The sequence below is a fragment of the Nelumbo lutea genome, chromosome 3, assembly GCF_056320005.1.
Source record: "Nelumbo lutea isolate HS-2025 chromosome 3, American lotus-T2T, whole genome shotgun sequence".
Taxonomy (NCBI): domain Eukaryota; kingdom Viridiplantae; phylum Streptophyta; class Magnoliopsida; order Proteales; family Nelumbonaceae; genus Nelumbo; species Nelumbo lutea.
The window spans coordinates 44,091,120-44,104,345 of NC_142686.1; the positions used below are offsets into that span (position 1 = coordinate 44,091,120).

Genomic DNA, 13,226 nt, shown 5'->3' on the forward strand with positions numbered 1-13,226 from the left:
CATTTTTTTTTTAAATATATGATGTTTTGATTGTTTCTAGTTTTTAGTTTAAAGGTACTCAGTATCCAAAAACAATCCAAATTCAATATGAATGCCACGTACATCCAGTGAACCAATTTGTGTCTAGGCATATCCAAATTGAATTTTAATATTTCAAAGAGTTCTCACTTCTCAGCGCAGAGTAGGCTTAGCTACAAAGTCAAGCCCAAGTCCTTGCAATTCCATTAAAACATGAGTACAATCCAAACTCATATTTTGATGGGGGCATTGAATCAGTTCAGTGAATTGGGTTTTGGTCTTCAAATTTAAAAATTCAGTCAACTGAAAATTAAAACGATTTAATTGAAATATATATTTGGTTTTTACTAAAATAACCAAAAAACCGAATAAAAATTTTCAGTTTAGTTTTTCCAATTAGAAGTTGAGTTTAAAAAGGTTTTGTTTATTTGACAAAAATGCAGCCAAATAAACCGAATGCTCACCCCTATCAAGAAGCATGAACCTCCAAATGCCTTATTCATTAACATCATTCCCCTGCGTCTCTCCAGTTGCCTTCTCCTTTCTCAATGAATTCATTTCACTGTGGAATTGTAGATTTGTAGAGATTTGATTTTTCATAAGTTTCTTGGCATGTCACCAACCAACCTAATTTTATTTTGTTTTCTAAGTATCAATGAACCATTACATTTCCATTCTAGGTATGACCATTCCTCATCATTCTTTGCTATCTACATACAATTTGATTTTCTGCCCACGGCCCCACGCTACTAAGTATGAGAGGCCTTAACTGATCATTGGTCTTTTCCCAGCGTTACTGAGCATTAAGAGACAAGAGTTGTTTCATTTATAGGTGTAGAACGGGCCAGATTATCCATGGGCCAGCACGGCCCGGCATGATGCACACGCCTGGCAGGCTGGCACAGCATGGCCCACATTACACCTACAGTTCTATTCGTTATTCGTACTGATTTTTCACCAAGTATGCGGACCAGAGTCCATTCGCAATAAATATATAGGACAAACATCATTCATTTTTTTTAGTAAAGGACTCTTTCACACTCATACTTTCTCGACAGAATTCATCCACCTGGAATTTGATTAGTAGAAAAACTTAAAATTTTGTTTCATAGGTAATGGAACTACCTAACCAACCATTAGGCTGTTACCAAACAGACTCTGAGACAGTTACAATGGTTACATATGCGACATGGCACATAACTATTTTGGTTATAAAAATTAGATGATCAACCCAAAGTAATGGGGTCTAGTTTCTCGTAGCTGAACGCCACTAATTCTTTCTATCTAATCCTTCACCTCTTTCCAAAATCCAGGAGCCGTAAATAAATACACAAAAAAAAAAAAAAGGAAATCATCCCGATATCAATTCATACCTCTTCCTCTCATTCTCATAACGTGCTAAAGTGTGGCTATCAGTTATCAACCTCTTCTCATTCTCTAACTGCTATCAGTGAAATCCGCATCAATCACATCACCATCAGGTGTCTTGCCTGCTGATCCTGAAGAAGGCCCGGCCTCTCCACCAGGTGCAGGCCCAGCACCAGCACCAGGTGACCCAGGTTGGTTGTATAGGGACTGCCCAAGCTGCAGTACTTCTTGGTTGAGCGCAGCCATAGCATCTTTCATCGCCTGGGTTGACCCACCAGAAATTGCTTCCTTCAGTTCTTCAATCTTGCTTTCTACTTTCTCCTTCACAGCAGCAGGAACCTTGTCTCCTAGTTCCTTCAGTTGCTTCTCTGTCTGGTATACAACTGAATCGGCCTGGTTCTTGGTGTCTATGACATCCCTCTTCTCCTTGTCCTCCTTAGCAAACTTCTCTGCTTCCTTCACCATTCTTTCCACCTGTAAGTTTTTAGCAATAAAACATCAGCACAACATAGCAGCAAATGTATTGGTGGCATGCTTAAATTAGTCATAACAGTGGTGAAGCCATCTAAATGCAAGCTACAACATGTGAAACCTACTTCCAAAAAGGATATATCCCATAGACACATGCAGGAATATCAATAAGGGAAAGCCTGGACATAGCTAAAGAATATCTGGTTGCATCAAATTTTGGGCCATCAGCCCAACCTCCTGGATGTGCATGGGCACCCAGCTATCATTGGGGCAGGGAGATCAGTTACTTCTCCTCACCCCCAATGCAAAAGTGACTGCTGCGCAGATGGAAAAGTTATACAATAAACTAGAAACTCTAGTTGAAAACCAAGCATGTTCTCATCAATATGCATTTTTCCTACCGAAAAACTACTGCACTGAAATGAACATGAGCTCTTGAATCCAACATAATTTTGGCAGTACTGCCCTATGACCTGTGTTGTGGCCACTGAAACTCAACTAAAGCAATTTAGGTCCAAGTAGTTTCTAAGTCATACCTCATCAGAGGGCAAGGTGCTAGCACCAGTGATGGTGATGTCCTGCTTCTTCCCTGTGCCCTTGTCAATGGCCGTGACAGAAAGGATACCATTCGCATCAATGTCAAACTTCACCTCAATCTGGGGAACACCACGGGGTGCTGGAGGAATACCATCCAGGCGGAAGCTACCAAGAGATTTGTTATCCCTCACAAATTCTCTCTCACCCTGAAGAACATTGATCTCAACGCTGGTCTGCCCATCTGCAGCTGTTGAAAACACCTCTGATTTGGAGGTTGGCAATGTTGTGTTCCTTGGGATTACCTTTGTCATCACACCACCCAGTGTCTCCAGACCCAGAGATAATGGTGTGACATCCAAGAGAACAATATCACTGACATCTCCAGCCAGCACACCAGCCTGAAAATTAAGGAGTTGTAGTTAGATTAAAATAATTAAATAAAAGAATCAAAACCAATACCTAACGAATGCCAACATTTTTATTAACTCTGCAACTACATAACACTTTTAGAAACATGAATGGAGGACTCAGCATGTCAATCTCCTCACGGGATGATAAACTAGAACAGATCAGAAAGCAAAAAGAGCTGACCTGAACTGCTGCCCCAAGAGCAACAACTTCATCAGGATTTACAGTAGCATTGGGTTCTTTTCCTGTCATTTTCTTTACAAGTTCCTGTACAGCGGGTATACGTGTTGATCCACCAACAAGTATCACCTCATCCAGATCTTTGAATGAAAGCTTTGCATCTCTCAATGCATTTTCTACTGGGGTTCGAAGCCTGCAATATTTCTCAGAAATTAGCAGCTTTGACACCTATAGCAGCAAGGACTTGTAGTTTGAAAGTAAGAATATCAATATCATGGGAAGCATAATAAGATTCCAATAATTTTCATAAATCCAAACTTAAAAGTGATTCTTAGAGTCAAAAAAACCATTGGAATAATCATCAGAAAGCAAGCCAAACACAACTTAATAGTCCCAATTCGGAAGACTGTGGAACTAAAAACACTAGCAACTGAAAACTAATTCACAAGGGCCAACTAAAACAAAATCTATCCAAAGAATCTGACATATAATAATTAATATTTGGTAAATCAGTAAATGGTGAAGTGCATACCTATCAAGCAGGTCTGAACACAACTCCTCAAACTTGGCCCTTGTAAGGGTGGTCTCAATATGTTTCGGCCCATCGGCAGTTGCAGTAATGAAAGGTAAACTGGACAAGGCAATAAAAAATTTCTCAGTTACACATAACATCTGTAAATAGACATGCATAGGCACGCATGCAAGCATACAAGCAGTCAAGAAAGAAAATAAATGCATTTCACACCTTATATTTGTCTGAGTCAAAGATGAGAGTTCCATCTTGGCTTTCTCAGCTGTCTCGGTAAGACGCTGAAGAGCCTGTTTGTCCTTCAGAAGATCTATGCCTTCATCTCTCTTGAAGTTTTCAGCAAGCCAATCAACAATTCTCTGTTTGTATTTACCAACAGCAGACAGGTTCAGTAACCAATAGATCAGAAATCAAACACAATCACATTGGTTGCAATTTGAATAATAAAAAGAATACAAGCTCAACCTTGTCAAAGTCATCTCCACCCAAATGTGTATCTCCTGATGTAGACAACACCTCAAACACTCCATCTCCAACTTCAAGAACTGCAATTAAGAAAAAGTTATACATTTATGATCAATCAGTCATACATATTACATGCTAATGGTGCAATTGCCAGAATTGTAGCATAAAGGTTTTCTAAGTATCAGAATCTGAGTACCTAGCAAGGGACAGATAAATACTGAAGTATTTATAATACATGTTGGTAGTCTTGTAGAATAATTAGGAAAATAGAACAACTAAAACAACTAGGATTTGGACTTGACATCCACCGTCCGATAGCCACTATCATGTTGGATACGTGATCTTATCTGCCATTACCATTATCCGCTGCATGCATCCTTATCCGATGCGTGTTCCTACCTAGGTGTCGCCGGCTGGTTCGGTGGGTTGTGAATTGGCCCTCCATCATTCTCCCCCACTTGGAAAAAACTCGACCCCGAGTCATGATCGAGATATGCAAGTGTCGCTTCCGGTAAATAACGATGAAGATCAGCAACGTTAAATGTTCTGGAGATACCCATGTGATCTGGTAAGTCCACGACATAAGCATTGTCGTTGATTTTCTTAATGATCTTGTATGGACCGCACTTCCGAGGCTGTAGCTTGTTATACTTTCCCACGGGTATGTGTTCTTTCCTTAAGAACACCATGACTTCATCACCGACGTCAAACACTTCGTGTTGACGATGCTTATCAACTGCAACCTTGTACTTTGCATTGGCTCGCTCCAGTTTCTATTGGACTTCTTCTTGTACGGATTGGATCTGTTCTGCCAACTGCTCGGCAGAAGTGCTGAGGCCGGGTACTCTGGGTAACTTCACTAAGCCCAACGCATGGTTAGGTACCTTCATATAAACAATGGAAAATGGGGATCTACCTGTAGAGTTATGAACTGCATTGTTGTAAGCGAACTCTGCTTGTGCTATGGCAAAATCCCACTGCTTCGGTCTCTCCCTGCAGATACTGCGGATCAAGTTACCTAAGGTCCGATTTACCACCTTTATTTTTCCATCTATCTGTGGATGAGCTGTACTGCTGAAATTCAATGATGAGTCGAATAATCTCCACAGGGTCATCTAGAAGTGACTTAAGAACCTCGTATCTCGGTCCAATGTGATGGTCTTAGGTACCCCACATAAACGGGCAATCTCTTTGAAAAATAGCTTGGTTGTCGTTGCTGCATCCGCGGTCTTCTTGCATGGGAGGAAGTGAACCATCTTGAAGAACCGATCAACTACTACGAAGACAGAATCCATATTTCTTGGAGTCTTTGGCAAGCCTAGCACGAAATCCATGGACAAGTCTTCCCAAATCGTAGTAGGAGCATGTAAAGGCATGTAGATGCCAGTATTTTGGGCATGTACCTTAGCTATCTAACAGATATAGCATCTACTCACAATAGTGGTCACATCCCTTCTTAATTTCGGCTAGTAGTAACGCCCCTTGACTACTTCAATTGTTTTGTCTCTTCTAAGGTGTCCTACTAATCTACCCCCATGCAAATCCCTGATGATCTTTTCGCGGAGGGAGGTGCAAGGGATGCACAGTTGTTCCCCTTTCATAAGAAACCCACCATGAATGTAGAAATCACCTGTTGGTTGTCGATTCATGCATTTTTCCCACACCTGTTGGAAGTCCTCATCCTGGGCGTACAAGTCTTTCAAGCACTCAAAGCCCACAATTTCAATACTGAGAGTCCTGATGAGGGCTACACGTCTACTAAGAGCATCGGCCACTGTGTTTTGCTGTCCAGCCTTATACATACTTTTGTATGGGAATTTATCAAGAAAAGCAAAACATCTTGCATGCAGGTCACTCCTCATCTGTTTTTGCTTACTGAGATACTTAAGAGCTTGGTGGTCGGTGTAAAGAACAAATTCTTTCGCAATTAAATAATGTTCTCATGTTTTCAATGCTCTAACTACAACATAGAATTCTTTATCACAAGTGGACCACTTCCTCCTGGCTTCACATAACTTTTCACTAAAGAAGGCAATGGATCTCTTTTCTTGGGACAATGTTCTCATGTTTTCACATAACTTTTCACCTATAGAAAGTTGCTAACCCATGGAAACGTCTTACGTCCGTGACGTTTGATGGGGTCGGCCACTCCCTAATGGCTTTCACATTTCCCTCATCCACCTTAATTCCATCATTACTTATAATGAACCCTAGGAACAACAAATTATCGCTCATGAAAGCGCACTTCTTTAAATTAGCATATAATTTGTTTTCCCTTAATGCATTCAAGACCTCTCTAATATGTCTTAGGTGCTCAGTGATAGATTTGTTGTAAATCAAGCTGTCATTAAAATATATCACAACAAACTTACCAATAAAAGGGCGCAGTACCTGATTCATTAGCCTCATGAATGTGCTGGGTGCGTTGGTTAATCCAAAGGGCATGACTAACCATTCGAACAATCCATCTCTAGTTTTGAAAGTTGTCTTCCATTCGTTTCTGGGACAGATTCTGATCTGACGGTACCCACTCCTGAGATCGATTTTTGAAAATACTACAGTTCCATCAAGTTGATCTAGCATGTCGTCCAGCCTGTGAATGGGGAATTTGTAGCCAATAGTGACTTTGTTAATAGCTCTGCTGTCGACACACATCCTCCAACTCCCATCTTTCTTGGGTATTAACAATGTTGGTACTGCACAATGACTCATGCTGACCTAAATATGCCCCTTTCTCAATAATTCTTCTACCTTTTCCCGTAAGATTTCATTTTCCTTAGGACTCATCCTGTAATGTGGTAGATTAGGTAGACTAGCACCAGGAACAAAATCAATATGATGTTGGATATCTCACATGGGTGGGAATTCATTAGGTAATTCATCTAGAACTACATCATGGAACTCATCAAGTAGTCAATATACTTCCACTGGAATTTTGTTTTCCTCCAGTGACTCATTCATGCTTTCTCCCTTTACCACCAACAAGTGTACCTCGCAGGTATCCTTACATTTTTTTACAAATTCAACATGGTGATGTGTAATGGCTAGGGAATTTTTCTCCTCTGCCTTTGGAGCCTTTGGGGAATTCCTTTCTGCTATAGGTAATAAGGTGTAGCGTACACCCTCTTTCTCGAGTTGGTAGGTATTCTTCCTACCCAGATGTTTTACATCTGTATCAAACTGCCAAGGCCTACCTAATAAAATGTGGCAAGCATCCATATCTACAATATCATAGTATACCTCATCAGAGTACTTACCAATGGAGAATGGGACCTTGCAGCGTTCCTCCACACGTATGCCGCCGATTTCCTTGATCCACCTAATTGTGTATGGGTTCGGATGTTTTTAAAGAAGTAGTTGCAATTTCTGTATGACATCCCTGCAAATAATATTTTCCTAACTGCCACTATCAATAATTAAATCAAATAATTTACCATGTACAGTACATCTAGTGCGAAACAATCGGTGTCGTTGAGTGATATCTTTGCTTCTTTGGGACAGCATTAATTTTCTCACAACACAAGTGTATTCTTCATGTTCATATGGACCTTCTTCGTCCTCCCCATCAAGTCCACAATATACTTCTTCTTCAACATTTTCTTCCTCCTCCCTCTCTACCATGTTAACTGCCTTCCTTCTAGGACAGTCACTGGACCTATTCCCCACTTCATTGCACTTAAAGCATTTAAAAGGAGTAGGTTTTGTATAGGGATTACTGGGTTTAGGAGGGTTGGAAGGGTTACCTCAAGTATTTCCTCCCGTGAAGGCCTTACCAACGTTAACTGTACTCATCGGGTGAGGAGGTTGTACTCCTGGGGCTGATTTGTTCTTGTCAACTATTGCTGGTCTGTTGTCGCTTCCACTGTACTGGCGGTAATTATCACCTCGGGTCCTCTCTTTGAACATTAATTCAGCCTTCAAAACTAGGTTCCTTGCTTCCTGTACACTAAGAACCATCTGGATGCCAATTTTGTCTCTAATAGCTGGTCTCAAACCGCTCAAATAACGGGCTACTTGCTGGTTATCGCTTTCAGATAGCTGATTTCGTTCAGCCAATCTCAAAAATTCAGATGTACATTCATTGACACTTCTTGAACCCTACGCACATCGTTGATATGATTCAAACATATATTGCTCATAATCTGGGGGTAAAAATCTACCTCTTATTAGTTGTTTCATGCACCTCCAGGTTCGAACAGAACCTCTTCCTTCTCTGATTCGGGTCTCTCTCATCCGTTCCCACCAGACATATGTGCCTCCCTTCAGTCAGAAAGCTACTAATTTCACCCTTCTTTCTTCCGGGATCTCCATGTACTCGAAGAAACGGTCGACCTCTGTGGTCCAATCTAGAAGGCCCTCTATATCCAGATCCCCACTAAAGGTAGGAATATCTACCTTGTGTTTAAACTCATCAGTATTCCGACGAGGATTAAAGTTGTCGAGGTTGCGCCAATTCCTGTCGTTTCTGCCGTCACCGGGAATAACTGGGGCAACACCGAGTTCCATCTCATCGTCACTATCATCATCAAAAACAGGATGTCAGGGTATAGGATTGATGAGGGGTCTACAATGGTCGTCTCCTTCGATTGGGTACGGGTTCTCCCGGTTCGTTGGAACATCCTCCCGCAACAAAGTCCGCAATTGTCCAGCGATCTCTGCCAACTGCTGCTCAATGTTATGCGTGGATGTGTGTTGCTCTTCGATTGCTCTCCAAACAGCTTGTAACCCCTGATCTTCGTCACGGGGTGGGTTGCGACTACTACCGTCTTGGTCGGCCACCTGATGCAGCGTGACGCGCTCGACCAGGCTGACTATGCAAGCACCTGGACGATCGAATCGGCTTCGGACTGGAAGCCTCACGTAAAGAGCTAGGCATAGAGGCTTAGTAGAGAGAATTGCTAAAGAAAATTCTTGTGTCTATTAAGCTTAGAAATTGAAGTATTTATAATACATGTTGGTAGTCTTGTAGAATAATTAGGAAAATAAAACAACTAAAACAACTAGGACTTGGACTTGATGTCCACCGTCCGATAGCCACTATCATGTTGGATACGTGATCTTATCTGCCATTACCATTATCCGCTGCATGCATCCTTATCCGATGCGTGTTCCTCCCTACGTGTCGCTGGCTGGTTCGGCTGGTTCGGTGGGTCGTGAGCTGGCCCTCCATCAATAATACATTAAAAAGATAAAGGTATATGATCTTTTTATCTTTGTCAAGACCAGAAAAGCTTAACTAGTCTTTCCCTACCACATTCAGAGGTTACAGGTATTTCATGAAATTGCAGAACAAGAATTTGATGGAGTCTCAAGATACGAGTATCCAACATAGGTAAGATTGGGATACTTATGGCAAAAATATACATTATAGTTACAGCAGTATAATAATTTTTAATGTCACATTACCAAGTCAAAGAAAAAGTTCAATTTAACTACCATTCCATAGGCAGAAGGATATAGATAAATTGAAACATGGGTGTATATAAAGAAAATATGGAATTTACATACTAAAATGACAAAGAAATTGAAAATGGAGTGTTTTGGAATAGTCTTAATACCTGATACATCAAATGTTCCACCTCCAAGGTCAAATACTAGAATGGTTTCATTGTTCTTCTTTTCAAACCCATATGCCAATGAAGCAGCAGTGGGTTCATTGATGATACGGAGAACTTCTAAACCAGCAATCCGACCAGCATCTTTTGTTGCTGTCCTTTGTGAATCATTGAAGTAAGCAGGTACTGTAACTACAGCTTTACTAACTTTATCATTCAAAAACTTGGATGCATCATCTACAAGTTTCCTTAACACCTACAGATGAAGAAAAGAGGCTAAGTTTTTTAACTAAGAGATAATGACAAACATGCACAACAGTGCTAAGGCCCTCAAGTGAATGCTGCAAACCAAGAACTAGATAATCTTGTAAGTTTTAAGTATGCTAAAATTTAATGGTACCAGAAAGTCCAAGAAAACTTTACCACGAAAATAAAGATTACCAGACAAACACTAAGGCAATACTTTCAGCAGTTTAGATTAGAAGAAGTGACGGAGAACAGATTTCCTAATTATCACAAAATACTTAACATGACAAAACAAGCTAAACGCATTCTTGAGCAAAATGTTCAGAAAACTATTGCAGAAACATTTTCTCAGATTCTCATCCGGCAACAAAATATGAATGTTTAAATTATCACATTTAAGACTCCCTCAAAAACGTGGTTAACATGACACCTTTAACTTCTTTTTCTCCTTAAGTAGGGTAGAATAGAAAATTGCTTTTAACACAACAACAGAAACCTGTATAGTTCTCTAACGGAATGGAAAAAACAAAAGAGAACAGGCACAGTTTTAACTTCCTACTCTAGCCCCTCTTCGTCACTGCACGCAACTCTTTCCCGATATACATTCATATATCCTGAGCAAGAAGCCGTATCAAAGTCAATAAAATGCAAGAAAGAAAATAATTCCAAAATAATGCTACAACTAAAGATATATTGAAAACGCACGCAAAACAAGGTGTGAAGTATACTAAATGCAACTCGAACACAGAACAGAATTAGATATACAGAGTCATCAGAATTCAGAAAGAAAAGCGCGGAATAGAGTCCTACTGTGACAGGAGAGAGAGAGAGAGAGAGAGGGGGGAGGGAGATATACCTGCGCCGAAATCTCCTCGGCAGCAAACTGTTTGCCGATGGCTGGGCACTCAAGCTTGACATTACCGTTCTCATCTCTCACCACTCGATATGATATCTGCTTCGATTCCTCATCTACCTCAGACATCTTCCTTCCAATAAACCTCTTCACAGAGAAGAAGGTGTTCTCCGGATTCACAACTGCCTGCCTCTTCGCAATCTGCCCTACAAGTCGGTCTCCGTTCTTCGTGTACGCAACGACCGAAGGCGTCGTTCTTTGACCCTCAGCATTTGTAACAATTGTCGGCTTCCCACCTTCCATCGCCGCCACTGCTGAGTTCGTCGTCCCAAGGTCAATACCAACAACCTTCTCGTTTACAACCCGAACAGGACCAACTGCAGATTCTCTCCTGCTATTTCTCTTAAGTTTTAGGAAAGCTGACCGTGGAATCCCAAACGAAGCGCCGCTGACATTTATGTTCTGTCCGAAGAAAACAGTTCTTGAAGAACTTCCACTCCGAACACCGGACTTTGTCGAAGAGGAAGGAAACGCAGAACCGCAGAGAATGTGAACTTGAGCCGCCGAAGACGCCATTGTCAACGAGGATTTGTGAAATGAGCCCGCAGAACTGGGTATTTATAATACTCAGAAGATGAGGGATGGGTAGAGATTGGAGACTAGAGAGGGCTTTAGAAAGAAGGGATGTTTACATTTTTCTGTCTTTTTTTTTTCAATTTTTTATTTTATTTTATTTCATATTATTTTTATAAGGGAAAGTAGCGGGGCGATGCACTAGATTTATTAAGCAAAAGACTAAAATCTACATTATAGTTAGCTATTTTATTAAAACATTATTTTATTAAAACATTAGTTTAAATCAGGTGTTGTGGAGCTATGCATTTGGGCTTGCATGGCCCGCATGTATTGCATAAGATCGTCAAGCTGGCTCTGACTGGTCGCTAGAGGGATGACAGTTGGTTCAACAAAGGTCATTTCGACTGAGGAAGGCAAGGGAACACCCACAGGCACCGTTGCTCATGTCATGTTCAAGCTAGGGACTCCGTCCACCAAGAGGGGAATGGTGAACTACCCAATGCAGACCGTGGGAACCTGGGGTTGTTCCCTAGAGTTATCCATCTCCATGCTTCATCCAACGTTGCTTGAGGAAACCATGAGTGTCGAGTTTTTAGAGAAGAAAGAACTGTGAAGGTTTAGAGGAAGGCTTTTAGAAACAGTTCCCACAAACAGCGCCAAATGATGGTGCGTGATCCGGTCACTCCTAGCTGGCACTCACGTGGCTCCTAGAAGGTACTTGAGATGGAGAAGAATAATCCCCGGGGGCTTGCCCGGTGGGAACACTCCGATGCTTAAGTTAGTATTCTGTAGGAGAAGCAAGGAGAAGATGAAGGCTAAGAGTGTAGATAGCGCGAGAGTAGAAGATGATACCTACGTCCCTTGATACTAGCACCTTATAACAGAAATCCGTGGTATCAGGTCCACTGGCCTCTAACAAGGCAGGTATAACCGCCACTGTCAGTCAGCCGTAGCCGTTACTAGCTGGGCTGAGGTGGCACGTGCGGGGCCGTCACCGCAAGGTACGTGCCTGTCAAGTGTAAGGCACCCTTGTAAAGGTGGCAGGCACGACGCTGTCTGACAAGGGATATGGCTGTTGTCCCTAGATTTGTCGGGTACGGTGGTCGGGCAGGAGATCTTCTTGCGATATGCCGAACTACCCTTCCGTGAGTTACCCTATGTCGGGCTACCTCGTAAGTGGCGAGCTACCTGTGACAAGCTATGCCGAGCTGTCTGGCCCGAGGTGTCTTCACCTCGGGGTATCTATAGGCGGATCGGTGTGTTCTTGTCTAGTAGAAGCTTCCTGAGGAGTACCCATTTGGCCCATTCCAGAGCTACTTTATAGCGAGCTCGGAATATTTCAAGATTACCTTAAACAGAATTGGTCCTTGGGATGACTTGTCTGCTTGGGAGCTTGAGCGAGCTAGTTCCCCTAGCTCGCGAGCTAAAGTTGCCTTAGAGTATCCCTTCAAAGGTAGCTCAGGGAAACTGGAGCACGCGTTGTGGCGAGCTTCTCCTTTTGTAAGCTACGACGTAGCGAGCTACTTTATGGGCCCGTCACTTGGTCACGCTAGGCTACAATGCTGAGTTGTTGCTCGTGTTGAGTCAGTGTCCATGCATCACCGTTTCATAGGTCGGGTCAAATCGTCTTCCATCAATTGCCCCCACTCCTTGAGCTAAGTGCATTGCCTTAGCGCAAGGAGTCCATGAAGCGTGATGGACTGATTTGACCAAAATTCAAACTTGATTGACTACTCACGTTAAATGCATCCGTGGGAATCAAGAGATTTCCTGACTTTTCTGACTTTTCGGATTCCCAAAATGCGCTGAAGTGGCTCTTAATTTCGAGTGTCATGCAGCCGTTATTGCCTTAATCGTGGAAGACGTGCTGCCAATCACCTTCAGTTTTCAGAAGGCGTGCGGTCAGTGCGCTTGCGAGCCACTGGATTTGCTTTGATATGGGTCGTCGATTCGGAGACGTGGGGGCTATAAATAGGAGGGCCCTCTGGGCCTAGTTTCCCTTCACGTCATCTTGTTGTCT

The 13,226-nt window shown here is 42.1% G+C and overlaps 1 protein-coding gene across 1 annotated transcript; it reads right to left on the bottom strand.

Annotated features, from left to right (window-relative positions):
* Nucleotides 1-1,065: 1,065 nt before the first annotated feature.
* LOC148864592 (stromal 70 kDa heat shock-related protein, chloroplastic-like) lies at nucleotides 1,066-11,342 on the bottom strand. The gene is made up of 8 exons (XM_088979460.1): nucleotides 10,634-11,342; nucleotides 9,535-9,787; nucleotides 3,977-4,056; nucleotides 3,728-3,870; nucleotides 3,515-3,613; nucleotides 2,986-3,175; nucleotides 2,394-2,792; nucleotides 1,066-1,860 (listed from the first exon to the last, which is right to left on the bottom strand). The coding sequence occupies exons 1-8, from the start codon at nucleotides 11,204-11,206 to the stop codon at nucleotides 1,456-1,458; spliced, it is 2,142 nt and encodes a 713-aa protein (XP_088835586.1). The 5' UTR covers nucleotides 11,207-11,342; the 3' UTR covers nucleotides 1,066-1,455.
* Between the last annotated feature and the right edge of the window lie 1,884 nt (nucleotides 11,343-13,226).